This window comes from Emydura macquarii, unplaced genomic scaffold (assembly GCF_026122565.2).
Source record: "Emydura macquarii macquarii isolate MOO-44397 ecotype Brisbane River unplaced genomic scaffold, CSIRO-AGI_Emac_v2 contig_499, whole genome shotgun sequence".
In the NCBI taxonomy this organism is placed as follows: Eukaryota; Metazoa; Chordata; order Testudines; family Chelidae; genus Emydura; species Emydura macquarii.
The window spans coordinates 6,002,228-6,024,648 of NW_027130636.1; the positions used below are offsets into that span (position 1 = coordinate 6,002,228).

Here is a 22,421-nt window from a genome sequence, read left to right on the forward strand (position 1 = left end):
CTTCTTGGGCAGTTTTCTTTGGGTAGGATAAAACAGCTTGGAGGACCTTCTTCTTCCCTCAAAGAAAGAAACCACTAACCACTCACATCTAAACCTCTCTCCTTACACCTTCTCTCATTCTTCTTACACCTGCTCTCCACCCATTGCTGCACCTCCAGCACACAGAAAATGGAAATACATAATAAGTACTATTGTATAGTCACTGGATCCTGTCTTAAGCAACCACTTGAGTGGCTGTTTAACAGAAAAGATATAATAAAGGTGGAGAATAATTATTTTCAATTGGGATTTATTAGGATCATCTAAAAGGCAGGAAGTCGCATAATACAAGTAAGTCTCTAGTTTCACTAATTCCATTTTTAAAATAAACTTGCAGCAGCTTGAGATGCATACACAAATTCAGAATTTCCAGCATACCAAAAAATTCAGCATATGTGTACTGCAAAAGTCATGAAGCTTTGCCACAGATACTTAAGAATAAGCCTTTGTAAACTTAGAGGTATCTACTTATCTATAAATTAGTTCTGCTGCCAACTACAGACTATGGCTTTTTCTCTGTAACTTAGTTGTAGGTCATTCTTAATGTGATAAACATTCATGTGACTTTAAAAAAACAAACAAAAAAACACTTCACATCACATTTTTTTTTCCAGCACAGCTGGCTGTTTGATAATCTGTCTCCTCTCAGTCAACTCATTACCCCCACTCCAAAAAAGAGCCTGGAAATTCAAGTTCATTAGCAGATCTTGTACTGATAACTGTTCAGCTTTCAAGGTGAGATATCTTATTCTAACTCAAGATTCAGAGAGAGCATGGAAAGATGAGACAGAACAAAAGCATCTTTATCCACTATGATTTATTCGCTACAATACTTCATTAGAGGATAGAGTTCAATGATTTACACTCAGAAGTTATATAGCTAGGAGGCAACCAAGTGTAATACAAATAATTGGTCTGACATCTCTGCATTGAAGGTCAAAAGAAGTCTCCTTGCATTAAGGAAATAAAATTAAATTAACCAAAAAATGAAATATGTAAGTTCCAGAATACAAACAGAAAACAGCATTAAGTCTGTGAAGATTGCAGATGTTAACGTATTAAGAAAAACAGATCCTGTGCAAAAGTTAAAATGAACTTTCAGGATTTCTTAGACTTTTTTGTTTTTATAAATTGTAGCTATGTGATATTTTGACCATAACATTTTTCAGACTAAACTGGCCTCTACAGAGATTGGATGTTTAACATTATGAAGAAGAAAAGTTTAAGAACTTCACAGTGGAAACATTCTAACAGACAACTCCAGTGATCAAAGACATTCTCCTGCAGTTACTGTAAAAAAAGATAATGCGTAATTACTGCAAAGTAACTTCCCAGCAATGGTTATCACGAGAAAAAACTCCTCTAGACCAAAAGGCACTCTGCTAAGAATGAGCCAAATCCAAACCAGCTGGCTATTGCTGGAACCCTCCAAAGAGCAGATTTTACCTGCTATCTAGCTGAATGCTAGAGCAACTGAAGGGAACCATGCAGAGATGTTATTTAATCCTAGCGGTCATCATTTATTTTGGTTGCCCATTTTTTGTTAGGCAACTGAAAGGTCGTATGTTTCTTTTCAGACTTGTTTCATCCTTACACATACCTACCATGTAATGATCCAGAAATGGAGTTATTTCCTAAGAACCACTGTCCCTGCCATAGATTTTTCTGAGATGATGTGACTAGTGGCATGCTTCTCAATGGATTTATAACTGGACCCCACTGGGGACTGATGCTCTGGGTACCCAGTTCTCAGACAGCAGACTGGTGTTCCCTGGGTTCGCTTGCTCTTCCACTCACAGCACTGACAAGAACACAGTCCATCTTTAACATCTTTCTTTATAGACTGGGTAGGGAGATGGAAGTGGGAGGGGAAAGGCTTCCCTACTCCAAAGCCATTCAGCCCCTCAGTCTAATACAACCAGGTCACTCAGGCCTAAAATTCTGTTCCTAAAATGGCAGCCTACCCTCTCCCTCCTCTATTAAAATCCAATCATAGCCAGAGAACACGATACGCTGTCAAAGACACAGATCAGGGCAAACATTTGAAAAAGAAACCATAGAGTTGTGTAGCCTGGCATTATATGCCTGCATGACCTGTCTCGCTAGAGTGCCGAGGGGTGAAGTTTTAGCACCAATTGTTTGTTTTTTTTAAATCTTTAGAAATCAAATTCTAACATAGAACACTTGAACAGTAATGACTGTAGCCCTATGTATCAGTACTGTACTGATTGACAGCTGAGGTGAATGGTATGTCCAGACTGGCTCCCCTCTTCCCCCTCAGTTCACGGCACCTATGAGAGTAATTATAAATCACTCTAGTTTGTAACAAGACTGATTTATTCTCAGCAGCAGGAAATCGTGAACAATCCCGTCATCTTCAAATGTGTTTCAGCTACATCACAAAGGAAACGTGGCAATTCAGAAGAACAACCCAGTACAGAAGCAAGGCTGGGACAATATTGCACAGATATCCAGAACAGGATCCCCTCTTTTTCCTCACATATACATTTCCCCAAGAGTAGCACAATATGACACTGACAAGCAAAACTGCAGGGTTTTGTTCACTTCTTCTGAGAAATTAGAAGGAACAGCATGCAGTTTTGAGGTTTCTTAAAGACCCATTTCCCACACACAGAGAGAACTCGTGTACATTCCTGGCTTGAAATATCAACCAGTTTAAAAAACCAGCATTACCACACATGGTCATATTTTAGAGGATATATGGAATCAAATATCCATTAGTCCACTATGCACTTACCTGTGTTTTCTTTGACCATCATTTCTGATTACCAAGACATTTGTAAGATGCTTGTATAATCATTTTACAGCTCCTGCTGATTAATTTAGAGGTGCCATAATCCAGTATTCAGGACATCTTTCAATGACTTGGGTAGGAGGAGTATGCAGACTGGATAAGAAGATGCTTCCATTTAGTAGCAAATATCTTGTATAATCAGCAGTGATGGGAGAGGAAATACAGGAATTTAACAGGGTTTGGGTAAAACTGATATTTAAAAAAAACCAAAATTTGCCTTGGTGTGGCAATGACTAAATTGTGTTAAACAATGACTTACATGCTAAACTACACAGCTTTACTCTGTAGGCCTGCCCTGAATTGGAATATCAACAACTCTCAAATATCAGATCAATAGTCACCCTAGAGAAAGTGGCTGTCCTGTTGAAAGGAATGTCTCCGAGAGTGTTTATCTGAGTTGAATAACTTTCAGGCACTAGATTCACTTGTATGACTGCAATCAATGCCCTGCAAGAACCCCTTCTTATCCTCTAATCCACCGTAGGCTCTGCTACCAGTGTCTGAGGCAGTAGGGAAGCCTAGTTGTAATAGAGAGGAGATCTTCCAGGCAGACTCAAGTACCTCACCATTTCTGTTCATTAGCAGGCTACATCATAAAGCACTGTTTAAACCAGCAAACTGAATATGAACGAGAAGAGTGATGGAGAATTCAACTGATAGTGGAAACTGAGAATTTTAAAGCCTCTGGGGTTTGTTTAAGCAATGGTTTCATCTTGATACCATCCAATGGTTGTTCACATCTTTAAGTGGTCTCCATCCAGGAGGAGCGGGTGCTATCCAGATGTTCAACCCTCCCCTCAACATGATGTCCACCTGTGATGTATGGGGACTGTAATCAGCTCTTGATACACAACAAATATCGGAGATTAAAAAAAGAATTTAAAATAATCTAAAAATGTTTTGTTGGACTCCGTTGCCCAGACTGCCAGAGGAACACTCCTACTTGATCTGGGGGGCTTTCATAATTAACAATTCAAGTTTTCAGAGTGTAGGACACACACAGGTAGAGCACTCTGAAGTGGCACTTTCACTCCCAGAGGTCTTCTGCACCTCACTGCAATTCCTAGTCATGGAGCCCCAATCCAACTAAACCCCCATTTTGAGGGAAGGCTGAGATAAGGCTTGGGCCCCTGAAGTTCTGTCACGCTCACATTATCCCCCCCAGGTCAGCTGGAAGGCAGACTTGGCAACGGAAGCTAGCATCATAAAATGGTGCAGTAATAGAAGTAACTGGACCAAGAAGAGGAGGCATCTGCCCCAATGATGTCATAGCCGTTGGTGGCAACTGGGGGGCGGGACTGGTCATGCAGCCGTGTGTCAGGAGTAATGATTGTAGAGGGGCGGGGCATGAAGAGTGCCATTCTGGAAACAATGCTGACGGGAAGCCATATATTCTGAATAACTGATTGTCACCTTCTCACTGCGGTACCTGGGAGGAAACAGAAAACAACAGGAAGTAACTAGGGTACGATATTCATCAGCAAAAATATCAAATGTGTACTTATCTTAATTTATATAGCATCACAAGGGTTAAGCAACTTCACACAGAGCAAGATGGGCTCCGAACCTGAATAATTTAAATTGTGAGATTAGAGTGAAAGGCTGAAGTGCTGTGTGTATCTATCCATCCATCCTATAAACAATGCCCAACATTTTTCAAACTTGGTTGCCTATAGTCAGGTACTTAAACAAATATTTAGACATCTGCATCAACACGACCAGATTTCCAACAATGAGACTTCTCAGATGTCAATGAGTTGTGAGTTCTAAGCATCTTTGAGAATCAGGCTACTTTGATGCAAGTGCTAAATATGAATTTAGGACCTAACTTAAGGCATCTAAGATTGCAAGTTGACGCCTGTGATTCAAGACAGGACACAAGTGACCTGTGCTAGGTTGCTAGCACAATGACTAAGGATACGGTTTAGTCAAGGCAGTCACTGATTCTGTGACTTTACCGGATCTTCTTTGGCTTCAGCTGTCAGTGGCTGAAGCCAGGGACAGAGCTGGGTCTGTGTGCCAGTGCCCACCCCTGCCCCGCCCCTTCTCCCCCGTGGCTGCTGCTGGGGCTATGCGCCTCTGCTCTGCGACTGGGGCTGGATCCAGGGCTGTGTACCCTCCTGCCCCGCACCTGTGGCCAGTGCTGGAGCTGGGGCTGTGCCCCGTCCATGGCAGTAGGACTTGGGCTATCCCATGGGGCTCCAGCTGTCATTCCTCCCCCCTTCCTTGCCCCTTGATTATTTTTAGTAAAGTCAGACAGGTCACGGACTCCTGTGAATCTTTGTTTATTGCCTACGACCTGTCCGTGGCTTTTATTAAAAATAACCGTGACAAAATCTTAACTTTAACAATGACTGACAAAGATATTTGCTACTTATAAACAGAATACTGTTTATATCAGACCATGCAAGTCATCCTAGAAATCTCACTTTTCCACACACATGAGACAATCATAGTTATGGTGTTTCAGGAAGTGGTAGTCTGGGACACTGGCAACAAGCTGCCAGTTTGCATTCATTATGCACGTCTGCTTCGGGAAAAGGTGTTAGTTGTTTGTTATAAGCAGAGTTAAACTTTTAGGGAAACACTGGAATGTATTTTCAAGTGTTATTCACCCCTAATGTGAATTTAATTTTTAATATACTTGAAATATTTATGAAATGACCAAAGAAGCTTCAAGGTAAAGGAGGGTTTCCTGAAGAGTGTACATAGCTACTCCATGTTGTAGTATCAGAATCCAGCAAATCTGAGTGTCCATTTTGGGAAACTCATGAATTTTTACAACAGGTAAGGGTTTGTTTCCAAGCACAGCGTTTTACTTATGTTCAATGACCAGTATGGTTCACAACACCTGTGAAGGCAAGTCCATATTATCCCAGTTTTATTGACTCTTCATCCCATCCCTTCCTGTCACTATACCACATTTACACTTCCTTTTTCTAGGGATGAGGGCTGACATGATAAAGGACGTTGTTACAAGACAAGGAGCAATATGTCTCGATTTTTACCCAAAACACTCATATCCTGCAGACATGCGTCCTCTTAGCAGACACAAAGGGAACAGAACCAGCAGTGCAGCTGGGGGCATGGATAGGTGGGCAATTCTGAAAACCAGCCAACTTTAAAAGAGCTTTACCTTCCTCACAGATATGCCATCCAACTGAGAAATGTATGGACTAGGAGGGATCTATTGTGCAGAAGCATCTACCTTGTGTTAGTTTAGTTAGTTCTATTTTTTTTTTTTTTTTTTAAATCTTTCACCTTCTTGACAGATGTCAAGTAAATTTAGAGGCAGTAAAATTTCATTTAGAATTTACTCACTTGGAGGTGCCCAGCTCCATAACTTCTGCATGAACTGAACATATTACACTGCATTGCAATATAAGCGCTCTGCCTCATGTATAACATTTGCAATGCTGGCCTTCAACCTATACTTCTCACCTGAACAAAGCATGTCAATATTGGTACCAGAGGCAAGCAGAAGAGGGATTAATTGTTTCTGAAACCAATACTTCACTGTCTGATTAAGTTAAAACTACAAAGATGTCGGCTTACCTGGTGAGTTTAATTGTCTTCCTAAAGTCATTAGTAATCGGAGCCTTAAATCCACCTTTCCTGAGCAAGGAGTCTATGGTCTGGATCTGATCCCAGTCTGTTGAGAAATAACAGCAAGGGGATTATTATTATTATTTTAGCATACAGCGAAGAGAAGGGGGACACAAACAGGACTCTAGGAAATGAGAAAGACAAGTGCTGACAAAAAACTGAACACACACATCAGGTTACAGACTGAGCTTTATAAACACACTGAGTGAGTTGGACATGCATGGTTTCATGCTTGCACACTTATGTACACACACTCCAACCCTTCTAAAATTCTAGGGGAACTGTATCTCCTGTAATATAGCAGCTTAGTGTTCTTCTGGGAAGGTCTCCGCCCTGCTACTGCTGCATGGACCTCTGACCCATTTCTCCATGTTCCACTCAAGTATAGTTATCTAAATCTTAAAATAATAATACCTAGCTCTTAAAGAGTCGAATTTGGACCAGCTTGTGGTCTAGTGACAATGCAGTGCACTGCTGTGAGAGATCAGAATGAAAATCCCTACCTTGGTCTTTTGCCCAAGGCCAGCAGGATGTTATAACTCAACTCTGCAATGTGGAGGAAAGGAGGCAATATTTTGTGCAGTTACAATGGTGGCCATTGCTAGTTGAGTGGGAATTGTACTCAAAGAATGCCTGGCTCCTACCCTCATCTGGAGGAAGCTACGTTTGCAAGAATGAGGAGGAAAAGGACTCTTCTGTTGGAGTGTTGGTGCTTTGTGGCCTGCAGTTATCCTTGGTGGTGGGAGAAACATGGAAGAGGAAAGATGCAACAGTGAACAAAGCTGAAAGTTCCAAAGCTGAAAGTTCCAAACTTCAAGATCCTCCACTGCTTAAGTCTGGGATCCTTTTCACCTTAAGGGACTTAACTGTGTGTACACATGGGAGGGGAAGAAAGGCCAGATGAAAGCCAGGCAGCAGTTGTGTGAAGCGTCAATTAGCCACATTATGTTTGGTGTATCTATGGCACTAGTGGAAGGCCTTGCACAGATATTACAGTTTAAACCCACAGTCCTTAACTTTAAATATGCCAATTCTGTGACAAGATAAACTGCCACATATGGCAGCCATCTGAAACCCACCTTGTTCCTTAGCAACCTCAGGTAAGTACGTGGCTGTACGTTTGACACCTTTCTCATTGATGAATTCTATTCTGATCCCATGGATCCCAACCTACAAATGGAAATGAAAAGCCAAGTGAGAGGTATTTGCGTCACTGCGCAGTCTGGCCACATTCCTGCCATGGTAAAGGGCCTTCTCTCTCCCAGCTTGCTTAACCAAAGGCTTCCCCAGATAGGCAAATGGCCCCCTGCCTCCTCTCCTGGGCCAAATTAGGCCACAGACTTCTAACAGGGCAAAGAGCTTCCCATCTCCTCTCCTGGGCCAGCCAGGCCACGAGTTCCTGTGGAGGAAAAGTCACACCAGCAGACTATACCCACAAGCCACAAACTTTGGCAAGTCCCCCTTCTTTATTTCTCCTTATAAAATAAATGCATTTCCATGTAGTCTCTCTAGTGTTCTGGCACTGATTGGCTCCTTAGGACCCTATCCCTCCTCTAATTCCTCAAGTCCTCATATTCCACTAAATCATTTCTCGATTCCCATAAAACCAGCTACATCCTCACCTCTCTTAATCCCACAATCAGACCCCCTCCCAACTATTCGCCCATCACTTAATTGGTCTCTTTCCAGTCTCCTCTAGTTTTCCATCCCCAGCTCCTGTGAGCCCACCTATAACATCCATGCACCCTTGTAATGAAGGAGACACATTACCATGTACTAACCCGAACCCGAACAGAACGAGAGAGGGATGCAGAATTCCAAATGCACCTGTTCTCACCTCCCAGTCCAGGTAGTCACTGGCATCCTCAAAGTTAGTGAGGAGGGAGACAGAGCAGAAAAGTTTAGGCAGCTCCTCACGGGTCAGGGGGGGAAATCGGCTGTCCTTAAGTGCACTACAGAGGGACAGAAACACATGGCCTAAAACCAGACACTGCATCAAAATTTTAGACACACACTTCTTACACTTTAAATCTGCCTGAGATTACAGAAAATAATTTCTCCAGTCACAAGAAGTGGAGGACATTGTAAGAAATCCTATCCTGTTAGCTGCACATTATATATCTGGAGATCTCAACATGGTTCACTAGAAGATACAACAGAGCTGCTCTGGATTTATAAAGAAATAGTCGCTTTGGCAAGAGAATTGAAACTGAATTAACCACCAAAACGTGCAGGCTGCAGGCACATTCAGCGTGTAAATAAATATGAAATTACCTTTAAAAAAATTAAGAGGTCAAGCAAAATCCAGTTGTCACAGATAACAGAAGACTCAGCTGTTGCAGAGATGGTCCATAAGGTCCCTGGTATGTCACGTTTTTTCAACTATCGTGCAGTTCTCAAAGTTTCTTTTATTATGAAATGTATAAAATTATACAGATTTATAAACCTAATAAAGTTTCTCTGAGGCGCTGAATCCTCTTTAAAAACAGAGGTCTTTAGCAAGTTAGCTTAGTCTCAGGATTACTTCATTTTCAGTATTATTACCTGGTTAATGTGTATTCCCCGAGTCCTGAATGAAGATTCATGGCTGAGAAGGTTCCAATGCAGCCACGAAGCCGCTTGTCTCGCCCCGTCTTCCATGTCACGAAAAGCGGACTGAAAAGGCAAAACAAACACATTCTAGCCTCAAAGAATCCCAGCCTTGGGGGAGATCAGCAAAGCATGAAAAAGCAAGTGTGCGCTAACTCTGGTAAGCACTAGTGTGCCATCTGTTACCCAGTAATTTTTTGTTAAAGGCATTTTTGGCATTTTCCCCCTCTCTTTACGCTACATCCCAATATCTATCACCTCCGTGCACAGTCTCAGAACTGTTTTTCCCATGAGCAGCAGAGTTGCTCATATGTTGCCTCTCTGTGCAGGTCTCTGAATTCTTGGTATTGTCCACTAGTTTACACACAAATCCACAATAAATTAACATAGGTGACACAAACAGCTATACATTTACAGAGCGCCATTAAAACTGAAGGACCTCAAAGCACTGCACAAAAAGCACAAAATTAGGTTGTGAAAAAAGCTTTTCTCTAGGAAAAAACAAACCTAGATTTTTCTGGGTTATGTCCAGGATTTGACATCTGGGTCAATTCCCTAGGGCTAGGAAAGTTTTTGTTCACTACTCCTTTTACATTTGATTTATAGTTATGGAGATTCTCTCCTGCTGAATAGACATTCCTGCCATAGTTTTTTGTTTTTCCTCAAGGTTTTTTTTTTTTTTTTTTCAATTTTCCTTACCCTTCCCCCAAGAATTTAAATGAACTTATTTGCAGGCGTGGGGTTTGTTAGTATGAGAAACAGTAGGCTCTAATTTCAATCTGAGAATTAAAATTAAGCGTTCTAAAAAGTTAAGACGACAGTGATTAAATTATCAAGGTTTTCATTATACCTTTCTTGTTTCTCAGTAGGCCCAGATGGGAAGTCTTGAGGGGGAAAGGAACAGGAATGGGTGAAGTCATTGGTGGCTGGAGAGAAGGTTGTGATTAGTGGGTGGAATAGTCTCATTAGCTGTTGGAGAAGGGAGAGAGTTTGTAAAGGGCTGGGAAGAGGTATAAGGTTGTGAACTGGTAGGGAGTATGCCAGAATCTAGAAACTTCTAGAAAGTTGGGCAGGACATCCGATAATCTGGATCTACACATAAAGCTGGGTAGCTAACCTTATTTTTCCAGGCTTCACAGTACAGAATTCAATAGTCTTCTAATTCTAACCAGAATAAATGAGAAAGGTGTTAAACTAATGCTGCAAAACAGGTGATTAGATGATATCAAACATCAGTGTATGAATTTATCAGATTGAACTTGTCTAAAGATGAGAAGTGGAGGAAGAGAAGCAAGAGTATGGACTGAAGTAATGAAAATTTTTCTAAAGTAAAATTAAATATTGTCAAAAGTTGTAAAAGAATAAAGGTAAAAAAGATTCATTCTCATCTCAAAAAATAAAATTTTTCAAAAGGTTCATTGGAAGAAACTTTGTCTACTGAAGTGGAAGAGCAGAATACAGATGAATTTGATGATTTTCCAAATGAGATATTTTCAGTTTCTTAGTCATTACCAAAATCATCATGATATTTTGCTTGGGCAACAAAAATGTGAGAACTTCTCGTGTGCAATCATCTAAACATCTGATATATGGATGTTTAGAACACTATTTAAAATTCAATGAGAAAAGCGACACCCAATAACATCCCTGAGCAACAATGGAATTGCCATCAGAGGAGCCACTATTAGTCCAGTATCCTGTCACTGACAGTGGCCAGTAAAATCATAGGACTGGAAAGGACCTCAAGAGGACCAAGGCAGGACCAAGAGGACCAAGGCAGGACCAAGAATTATCTAGACTATCCCTGACAGGTGTCTGTCCAACCAGACACAGTACCAGAGGAAGGAGCAAGAAACACTCAAGTGGCAATTGTGGAATAATCTGCCCAAACAGAAGTTGAAAAATTCCTCAACCATTCACAACCAGATGGTTGGTTGACAGAAGAGAAAAGCAGAATTGATTGCCTGAGCAACGCTTGGTAGAATTCTCAGAAAACTGCATCTCTACATTTTCATCCAGCTACTGTATACTGAACCTGGCAACAAGCACGTGGAAAAACATAACATACATTTCACAAAACAGACTCTATAGAGAGATACTAAAACTCACAAAAAGATTTCCAAGGAACTTAACAGATTACATGCAGATGATGTTACTGTCAGACTCAATGGAAATTTAGCTTCATCAGGTAAATATCTGGAGCCACACAAGGACAGATTAAAAAATAAACAAAACAGAGACATTCTGGGAACCTTTCCTTTACTTAGTTTACGTGACATTGATCCCAAATAGAAAGGTGACAGCTTGAGCCCAGAAAAAGAGGGAGGGGCTGAAACATAGCTGATGGAACATAATCCTGAATTAGTTCCTTCTCTTCTAGGATTGAAATTGAAGATGCATACCAAAAATCTATGTTTGCAATGAACTGCATTGCCACTTTTTTGCATCAATATGAGGGAAATATAATCACAGAGGGCATAGTTGAATTCAGAAGGCTGTTAATTTTTAGAAGACCTGCATTCCTGTACAGCCAGCATCAATTGTGCATGTTTTTAGCACATTCTCACTGCTTTGTTCAAAACTTCTTAAAATAATGTTGATGCTGAAAAAGAATATAGTTTGGTAAAAGTATACTGGTACAAGATTGCAGACACAAAATAGAGCTAGGCTTCACTAATTAGCAAACTAGAAACTTGATTATTGTGTTCTTGTTTCTTTCCTTCTTCTAGAATTATGAGCTTTTTCATTTTGGACAACCTATGGTTTTTTATGTTTGAAGAATAAGTATGCTTTGTGAATCAGATGTATTTCATGAAATAGAACATTTGTTTTGTGGGTTCCCCCTGAAAAATGTGTTCTTCCCCTGCACTTACTAATTGGGGAAAATCACAATAACATGTGTACACATATTGGTCAAGGATCATTTACCTACTATTTGCATGCAGTTGCATGTGGGGTGGAACGTGGCAACCACTCTTCACCAGCAACAATACATTTTTTCCCCTGTGTGAGAGGGGAACAATAACTTCTCCAATTGAAACTACACAGGAAATTTTAGGCTTGCAAAATATATTTTGACCAAATTAGAATTCAGCCATTCTACAAGAAGTTCTTCTTCTAACAAACAGATGCTACTATAACAAAGGCATCTACTTTACCATTTGTCTAGCATACCAGTCATAATTAATTTCAGGACTAGAGCTGAACCAGTCCTACATTGTAATATTCTTTGTCTAATCATAAGGAAAACTGAACTGATAGAAATTGCCTGCCAGCCAGCCATCTAGATGCAGTTTGATGAGTGGCTAACCTGCCTGTGTCTGCAGTAGCCTGTCTTAGGGGTGGAAAGACTATTTTATTCATTTGGCCAGTTGACTCCTAGTCTGCTTGTCAAATTTGAATTAAGTTTAACTCCACCTTCTCTATTAATTTTTGACTCAGTACCAATTTGCACTTACACTCTCCTCCCCTCTCTGCATATCTACCTACCACAATCTTTTATCATTACCTACATACTACATTCCTGCTAGAATTCTCATCCATATACATTTCCTCTCAACCTGATGTTGAGCATTTCCTGTTCTATAGATACCAAGTTCTAACCTTCCAGACTCTAACATGTACAGGATGCTAGATAAAGAAACACCATCATATCATTCCCAACAATTCCACTCGTTCCTCATTTAGCTCAAAATCCAATACAAAATTGCCTAACTGTAAAAGGCCTCCATGGTTTTGCTCTGCTGAGCTCCCAAAGCTTCTCTTTTTCTATTCCCTCCATTCACCTAGCATTGGTCTTCCTTATGTCCCTCCACATGACCTGGTCACTTTTAGTACATACCTTTGTCTCCCTTGCCTATACCTCAATTATAACAGAGTTAAAAGGACACCATTGCAAATTACTTCTGTATTTTTATTCTAATTGCTTTAAGCATCAGACACCACTTTGTTTATATAGTCAATTACACTTCTGTCTCATGCCCCAGCATGGCAATATCACCATTGTGTACCATTCTAGAGGGAACCTAGGCCCATACTCTTCCCAAGGGATTGAGAGAGGATGTTTGCTAATAGCAGCAAAGCTGAAACTGAAGAAGGAACAGGCAAGCACTTGCAGAGAGTAACGGGAAAGAGGAGATAGCTCCACAGAGGTGATGTGCTTTCTTTGAGACTTTTATAAGTATCACTATAGAAATACAAAAACCCTTGTTAAAGAGCAATTTTAAGTACTCGAGACATACTTTCTCAAACTTGATTGAAAATTAGTTAGCTGAATAGTGCCTTTTAACTCTAAAGTGCTTTGTGATATAGTTTGTGTGAAAGAGGCAATACAAAATAAAATTGCATTATCAACTTCCTGTTCCAAGCAGCAAGCAACAAATAGTGAGCAGATGAATATATTCTTTTCTAAAAGAAGCCCTGTAATCCCAGGGAATGACAAGAATCCATTCAGCTGGAAATATTTAGATTTGGGTTAAATTGTATTTATAATACTCGATAGCAGCCTGCCGTAGCATACACCTGAATTTGAATACTGAATTGAATTTGAATACTGAATACACCTGGCGTCAGTATTCAATACTGACTGGACGGGAAGCTCTTCAATCTTAATTGCTTCCGGGTAAAAACAAAACTCACCACAAGTGCATCCATGACCTTCAGTTTGCGGACAACTACTGCGTGATGGCTAACTCTACACAAGACGTGCAAGCGATTCTAGAACTCTTCAATGTTTTGTATAAGAGTCTTGGCCTGTCCTTGAATGTCGCCAAGACAAAGGTCCTCCAGCAACCTCCCCCAGGCCAGTTGAACATCCCTCGTGCCATTTACATAAACAGGAAGGCTCGGAGTACCTGGAGCACTTCCTGTATCTCAGCAGCCATCTCTCCCAACGGCCTACCATCAATGAAGAAGTCCAGCACCGGGTCAACTGCACCAGTGTCATTTTTTTCAAACTGTGACAACGTGTCTTTGAAAACAGAAACCTTCGGAAGTCGACGAAGGTTCTGGTTTACAAGGCCATTGTGCTGACCACCCTCCTCTACTGCAGCAAAACGTGGACTGTCTACCGACACCACATCAAGACCCTTTCCACCAGCAATGTCTGCATCAAATCATAGGAATCAAATGGGAGGACTGCTGGACAAGTGTGAGTCCTCCATGAAGCTGTGTCCACTAGCATTGAAGCCTTCCTCTTAAGGAATCAACTCTTATGAACGGGCCTTTGCATTTGGGTACCCGAGAACCGCCTCCTTCGCCAGGTTCTCTTCTCCCAGCTCTCCGTTGGCCAACGCTCAAAGGGCGGACAAAGGAAATGGTATAAAGACACACTTAAGGTCACCCTCAAGCATGGATGCATAGACATCAACAACTGGGAGGAGCAAGCCAGTGACCACTTGGTGTGGTGCCACCTGCTCCATCAAGGCGTGAACCATTTTGAGGCCTAGCAACTCAACAACAAGGCGGAACAGCGGTAGTGGAGGAAGGAGACTAACTTCTGTGAATCCCACTTCCCTGCGCAACAACATGCCCCCACTGCTGAAGATCGTGTGCATCCAGAATCAGGCTCCTTAGTCATCTGAAGACCCACCAAGCCTGATGGACGTCATCCTCGATTCAAGGGACTGCCACTGACAATATGCATCCCGATGTGATGACAATTGCACAGATACACAACCTATGTCATGTTGATGCCATATATTGATAACTGAATGGGGTGGAGGCATCAGTCTATTTAATAAGTCTATAACAAACTTAGCTATTGAAACAGATGGTTGTACTTTTATATAAAATTTTACACCAGTGTAAATGAACATTAAACATTAAAATTATTTTTTTCTTCTTCTGGTGGTGGCTCTTTTGTGCCACAACCCCTCTTTAAGAAGTCCCACAGGGTTCAATTCTCAGTTCACTGTTCGCTTCTATCTGCTTTCTTCATCTTTGACACCTGTAATGTCATCTCATCCACACACTCTGCTTACCTTGACCAAGTCAACTTGGGGGTTCCTCTTAACTCCTTCAGCTAAACCTCAGAGATGGAAATGCTCGAGGAGTATCCTAACAAATCCAATCCAGCTCCTGTCTTTTTCTCCTAGACACCATTATTGTTCATAGCCTTGGTTTCATCTTGAACCAGGACTCTCCACCTCTTCTATAGCTGTATATCTGCCTAACACTATCTCCACAACATTGCCCATTTACACCATTGCTTCAGCTCCACCAAATCTTCATCCACAGCTTCATCACCTCACGTTGACTATTGCAACTCTCCTGCCCAGCCTCAAACATACAAAGAATCACGATTGTCTCACCCACATCCTCAACCAACTTCAACCGGCTCATCCTTTATTTCAGGATCTCTTTTTTTCAATAAACTTCCACTGACTTGCTTCAACCTACCTCTGACACATTCTGTTCTCCTACTACTCACCAAGCAGAAGTTTCATCCATTCATAAAATCAGTACAATAGGCATGAAAGTTTGTTCCTCTGCAGTGCTGAGCCATCACGCTAGCTCCCTATCCCACTCTAAAACTTACCATCTTATTTTAAATGTCTTCTGAAAAGTTCCCTATAACTTCGGTTTCTCTTACTCTATTTTAACTCTTTTGTACAATTTGTATTGAAAGGCATTATACAAGTTAAAGCTGCATTGTTATAATAAAAGTGATTACTGTATAATAAAGTTCTTTCAGTGAAGAATCAAATCACAGTATAGAGGAAAGCTGAGATGCTTTATCATAAACTAGGATTGCCATGTACATTGGCCAAACTGGACTATCACTACACACAAGGATAAATGGACACAATTCAGACATAAAAAATAACAACATCCATAAACCAGTTGGAGAACACTTCAATCTCCCAGGACACACTATCTCTGACCTGAGAGTTGCTATCTTATCACAAAAAAACTTCAGAAACAGACTTCAAAGAGAAAATGCTAAGTTAGAAATTATTTGCAAACTTGACACATTCAAACTGGGTTTAAACAGAGATTTGGAATGGCTATCTCATTACAAGAAGTAAGTTGCTCTGATTACCTATTCTCACCTCCTACTCAATGGTTGTCATTAGGCCTCAAGTACCTGGCTTTCATCCACCTACCCCATTGTTGTCTATGCCTTTGGATATGTATATGTTGCCTACCATATATATGTTGCCTGTATTTGCTATATTATTTCTACCAACTGCATCTGAGGAAGTGGGGTGCAACCCACGAAAGCTTATGCCTGCTGAAATTAAATTTGTTAGTCTTTAAAGTGCTACAGAACTCTCATTGTTTTTGCTGTATACAGACTAACATGGCTACCCCTCTGGAAATAAACTAGGACTGTACATCTTGGTAAGGGATTGCATTATCTAGCCCATTAGACAGGGAACTGAAGCAGTACAAACATTCTGGGCAAGCCCATTGCTCTTCCCACAGAGAGTTTCCAAGCTTAAAATTTGCCCTCTATTAGTATGAGCAATGGAAATGTCACTTTCCAAATGTCTACTCATGTCCAACAACAAATCAGTTGGAGTTTTATTGCCTTCACCCCGCTTATGGTCAACCTTTTTGTTTTTGTTCATCCTACAAGCAGCACAGTAATCCCTTTGTATTCCTGAACACTAGTTTGCCTGTTTTCCAAAAATCCCTTTCCCTCCCCACCAAGTCAGAGCCCTGGGTACTGGATGTCAGGTTTCTTCCCACACATATGGATTTACTCACTAGGGGTCATTGGTAAATCGAGGAAGTCGTGGCTGAGGGAAACCATAGAGATGACAGTAGAGTACATCAAAGCAGTAGCAGCACATCTCCGCTGTCACTACAAGGTTCTTGGTACTGTTGGCAGTTCCATTAGACCGAGAAAGTGGGCTCAGAGCTCCTGAAGTGGGATTCATTCGAGTAATTGGGGAATTTGCAGGGCCCAAAGTTAAGTCAGATATGTTCTCCCTTCCATTGCTCCCATCTGCATGCTGGTGATTCTGAAGAGGACCCGAACTCGAGCCTGGCACAGTTGTGGCCTGATTCCCATGACTGTGTGTTCCACTCCCAGACAATTTGGGTTTCTTTACCCCACAACAGCCTGCTGCCAACTTGGGCTCAAGTGGAGGAACACAGCGTCTTTTTCCCATCCTGATTCAGCACTTGCTGCCTGGAGCACTGCAGAACCCTGGCAAAAAAGCAATATAAAAGACTGTTACACTAGGTAAAAAAGCAAGATAGTCTTCCTCTCCCCTATTAACATGTCAGACAGGTTCATCTTTTGAGGAGAAGTGGGGGAGCAACACACTTACAGGTACAAAACGACAGGCAATTCATTGTACAGAGAGTGGGTGTTTCAGTGCAGAGTGAAAGTGTATATAAGCCACTATTGCCATCTGATCACACTAATAACATAATTGGTGGGTCTTAGTGTATATTTTAAAAATAAAAGTAGGCGAATCAATACAAGAAAAACATTTGGCCTCCAAACAGGAAGTGAAATGGGAAAAAAAAAAAAAGTGCTAAGACTCTAGTCATATCCCACTTGTGGTCCACAGATCTCTTCTCACAGGGCACTTGAGAGCAAAGCTGTTGGCCTTCCTCCCCTTGATTCAGCTCAGGCCTGATCAATATATGTCAAGAAGAAAAAGGAGCTGCCACCATGGACTTCTGTTTTATAAAAAGAGGCCATTACTGCAGACTCCAGTACAGCCACACCAGGACTAGAACCACCAGCTGAAGGAAGCTGATAGTGTTTGCACACATCAAGTGCTAGCAATAGAGACTCAAACCAGGGCTCATGGACTGGGAAGACTGTAGGTGAATATGTACCAGGGTAGGGGGTAAGCTTTAAGTACAGTGTGTACCCAGCATAAGACAAGGAAACTAACAGCAATGGGGAGGATGTAGAATTTACCATGATCAGAAGGGGTGGAGGCAGAGGAGAGAACACTGGTACACTCACAAGATGTGGGGAGGGGGATTGAATGCAGACTCAGCAACTTGGGAAGCAGCAGACTGAATATAGGCACAGAGATTTGGGCACCTGTGCAAGAGTCAGGAAATGATTGAGGGTCAGTATGCACAAAGGTGAGGACTGAGCATGGAGGGGTAGGAATCTATTTAGGTAAATACATGGCCCCATCACCATGATAGCTGAGCACATCAAATTTTAATGTTTATCCTCACAACACCTCTGTGAGGTAGGGAAGTATCAGCCCTAGTTTGCACATTTATTTATCCAAGGTCACAAATGAAGCCTGGCAGAGCCAGAAATCAAACCTAGATCTCCAACTGACAGGCCAGTGCTTTGACCAATGGACCATCCTTCCACATTCCAAAATCCAAGTGTTGGATGAAATGAATACATACACACAGGTTGGGAGGGGAAAAAAACAATTTTGTACATAGCTGATTAGACTTTTTTTTTATGGCAATTCCCTTTCCCTCTCCTACAACCAAGAGCAATTTATATGTCATTTAAGGAATTACTTTAGCTGCCACACTGTTGCATGATCCCAAAATGGAGCATGATTGGTATGAGATGTTCATGAATTGCTCTCTCTCTGTGTGGACTACTTCCAATTAAAGTATTTAGGAACACAAGGACATTTAAAACAGAAGGGACAGAGGACAGGAAACTACAGCGTAAGGAACACTTTTTCAGTGTCTTCAGAGGATAGATGGCTTAATTCTTTCCTCTCTCTTCCCTCATGCCCAAATACAAAGGAAAAATATTAGGTAGAAATTTGACAGAATGATCAATGAAATAACTGAGTGTTTAAATTTCATATAATTAGACTTCAGTGTTAACAGCTGTTGAGATGAACTTCTCTGCAATATTGCTGTAGGATGTCTGTGTGCATTCAGGAAAAAAGTGCATTTGTTCACTGTTTTTGCAAACGTAACTTTTCTTTTTTAATTAAAAATGTAAGTTTTTAGCATGTGTCATTACACAGAGAGAGAAATGGCATGGAAGGGAAGTCTTCCATATTCTCATTTTTTCAGAGACTCTGTATCAGGCAGAGCCATCCTGCTAGCAACAGAGAGCTGCACACATCAATGACTGACTCCTGCATTAGCCAAAGGGCATCACTTATGAGCTGCAGGAGGCTCTCTCCTTCCGCTCATCTTATACTCCAGCCTTAACAGCAGCCAATTTTCAGTTCAAACCAAAGTGTTACTACTACTATTAAGATCAAACTTCAGCTCTTCATTTTTGTTACTATACGGCTATAATTGACTACATGGCAACAAAAACAAGGGCTCCAATTAGTAAATATAGTCATTTTGGTAGTAACATGCTTGGTTTTTATGAACAAGTGCTGTGCTTTACTTTCCATTTTGATATGGACAGGGCAAGAGTTATGATTCTACATGCTTTAAAGAAAGTAAAGTGAATGACTTTACTACTCATGAAACCAAGGGACTAAATTGCACAGGTATGTGATGTGCCAACTTTCCCATACAACTATACCAATTCATCTCCATCCAAACCTGCAACTCTTCAATATCACAGTCCTAGTTCAGTTTTAAGCAGTGACTACTCATCCTCCCAAACTGGTTTGTGAGCAAATGAAGAGTAGAATGACACCAAGATCATTTTCACTTGTGACCTAATCCATGATTTGATTTGAGTAGAGAAAGGCACTAGATTTCTTCAAAGCAGGAGCTGCCTTTTACGGCATTTATAAGGCACACAGGAGCCTCAAACTGGGCCTCTGAATACTAATATAAAACAAATGAACCAAGTTACACCACATAACTCTCACTTTATTACTCTTAAATTCACCACATACATACCCTGCTCCATTAATGACATCTTTTGAGAAAAGCAGCAAGACTAACAGTGCATGCTCAAGAAACACTTGTTTCAGAGATTGGGCACTAGAATCTTGAGGTTTCCAACAATTTAAACAACATATACCTTAAAAACACAGCTCTTGCTCATCCTGCCACAGTGTTAATATATGATGCACATAGTTGACAAAATATGGAAGCACTTTCAGTTGAGCCAGGAAGGCAACTTTAGCACCCTGGGGTGTTAGTAGATCCTTTCTCTCTGGGATATGAATATGGGTCGTTCTTCTTTCGTGCAAAGAAATGGGAGCTTACTCTCTTGTTGTGTTAGCATGCGGTCATACTTACTGAAAGCAGAAAGCTTGTATTGCCAAGAGAGCAGCAGCGTGTGGGGGAAGCTACTTTATATCTGGAATGAATTCTCTTTTCTCAGGTCCCATTCCTATTCCCCAAATCTGAAAGGGAGGATTTCAGGGATCATATGTTACAGATTAGACTGAAATTATAAAATGTCATTACATGAAGACAAGAATCGTACAAAAGGATTAATGGAAGCCGGACACTGGAGAGGAGATAACTCCTAGCCACCAGGCCTAGGAGATGTACAGGAAAAGGTGAAGCAGGTGAAGCAGCTAACAAAGGCTGGGTATCTATTAATCATCACATTCCCTAGACCACTTGCATATGTTGCTGTCTGGGGTATAACATAAACTCATGCAGAAGTCAGCATGCAATGACCGGATGCTTTAGAGCAAACACTGTTTTTGATACAATATGGGACAGGGCTTCACTTCAGCTAAACTTTGCCCCGGGGTTCAGGACCTGCCCCCGACTACTCAGGAAAGGGCAAGACAAACACAGAGCAACCAGCTGCTTTAAATAAACTCCCATTACTCTAAATACCCCAAGCTATAAAACGTGGTAATCAGGAAGGACCGGCCCTGGTGGGGGTGGAGTGGACATATACCTAGACAGGCAGAGGAGGGAGACAGAACTGGGAGGGAAAGGAGGTGACTAGACAAGTGGGTAAGAAGCGAGAGGCCGCAGATGACCAGGCAAGTGGGGAGGGAGGTGGCCAGGTGGGGGCTGATGGGCACAGGAGCTGGGGCAGGAGGACAGTGAGCAGCTGGGAGAGGGAGGTGACCGGTGAAGAGACCGGATGGGCGGGAGGAAAGGGAGGTGACCGGGCGGGGTGGCCGGGCCGGGGCAGCGAGGCTGGTTCTCGCCAATAGGCGGCGCCCGAGGCCTCCAAAGTTTCCAGGACGGGGGCGCCCGGAGACCCCCTCCCTCGCGGCTCAGGGGGGCTGGGATTGAACCTCCATCGCCCCGCGCGCCAAAAGGGGGCCCGGCGCCCCCGAGCGCGCAGGCCTCGGTGAGGGGATGGGGGCCGGGGATTTTCCCACCTTCTCTGCCGTCTCAGGCCAGCCGCCGCCGCTGCCTCCCCTCCGCCGCCTCCTCCCGCTTCATGGAGCCATGGGCTGGGCAGGGGCTCCCCAGAGAAGCGGGCCCGGCGGGGCGGGGGGGGCCGCGCAGGGAAGCCGGGACGAGGGATTCCCCCGAGCCACCGGGCAGAGGGGGTGGAGGATAGGAAGGGAGCGAGGCAGCACCCGGGTCCTCCACTATCCCAGAAGCCTTCAACCTGACAGTGAGGTAATAGGGGAAGAATGTACATAGTCCGCCAGCCTCCCATCGGCCTCGGCCCGACCATAGAGAAGAAAGGATAGTCTTCCACAAATAAACCATAGAGCCTAAAGACTTCCGCTTCGAATCATGTAACACGACGTCTTCCTTATCACGTGGGAAAGCGCACGTGCCTCTTTTAAAAAGAAGGGGGAGCGGCTCCTCCTCTTCCTTACCCCCGCCCCCAGCCTGTGTGGGCCATTGGCTAATGGAAGGGACTAGTTCACGTGGTGTGAATGCTGCTCTCTTATTGGATAATGAACGGACACGCGCGTGGGTCAGAGTGGCTGAGCCGTGCTGTGTGAAGTTCCGTCCGATGGGCGGAGCCCGGCGTAGGGATGCGCGCTAGAAAGAACGGGGGACGGGCCGGCCGAGTAGCCCGGATGTCTGGCCTGGGGACCGCGGTGTGGCAGCAGCGGGCTGTGGGAGGGCGCCAGGCCGAGCCGAGATACCCGGGCCAGACGGGCTGGGAACGGGCTTCTGCCGGGGGTCGTCTACACTGACGGAGCTGGCGAGGCGGGGCCGGCGCTCCAGAGCAGGCACCTTGGAGCGAGCAGTGCCTGTGGGGGGCGCGGCGGGGCACAGTGACAGCAGCCAAACGGCCAAGTGAGCGGCCTTGCTGCCTTCCTGTCAGTGCATAGCAGCTGCCCTAATTAAATCGCTCACCACCAGCGCTTGTGCCATCACTGGGGGGGCAGGGTCTACACTAAGACTGCATCAACCTAACGACATGGATATCCATGCTACGCCTCTGAGTGAGATGGAGTTATTAAGTCGGTGTAGTGGGGCAGTTACGTCAGTGGGAGTGACATTTTAGTATAGATACTTACATAATTAGGTTGACAGAAGCTGCCTTGTGTAGACCAGACCTTTGCTTCAGCAGGAGAGGTGATCTTCAGTTTATGGTAGGGACCCTGGGTTA

General features: G+C 42.8%; 1 protein-coding gene across 5 annotated transcripts; it reads right to left on the bottom strand.

Annotated features, from left to right (window-relative positions):
* Positions 1 to 241: 241 nt before the first annotated feature.
* On the bottom strand, positions 242 to 21,564 carry AMMECR1L (AMMECR1 like). 5 transcript variants are annotated; one of them, XR_010918151.1, is made up of 9 exons: positions 21,223 to 21,564; positions 20,168 to 20,274; positions 16,763 to 17,207; positions 9,005 to 9,115; positions 8,298 to 8,412; positions 7,540 to 7,630; positions 6,410 to 6,506; positions 2,798 to 4,283; positions 242 to 1,329 (listed from the first exon to the last, which is right to left on the bottom strand). XR_010918151.1 is itself a non-coding variant. In XM_067538853.1 (8 exons), exons 3-8 carry the CDS (start codon positions 17,167 to 17,169, stop codon positions 4,172 to 4,174), a joined length of 933 nt encoding a protein of 310 aa, XP_067394954.1. In that variant the 5' UTR covers positions 17,170 to 17,207; positions 20,168 to 20,274; positions 21,223 to 21,564; the 3' UTR covers positions 2,359 to 4,171. The 5 variants fall into 5 exon arrangements, 4 of the variants coding, with proteins under 4 accessions (XP_067394954.1, XP_067394956.1, XP_067394955.1 ...); XM_067538853.1 differs by lacking the exon at positions 242 to 1,329 and having other exon boundaries at positions 2,359 to 4,283; XM_067538855.1 differs by lacking the exon at positions 242 to 1,329 and having other exon boundaries at positions 2,359 to 4,421.
* Positions 21,565 to 22,421: the final 857 nt, after the last annotated feature.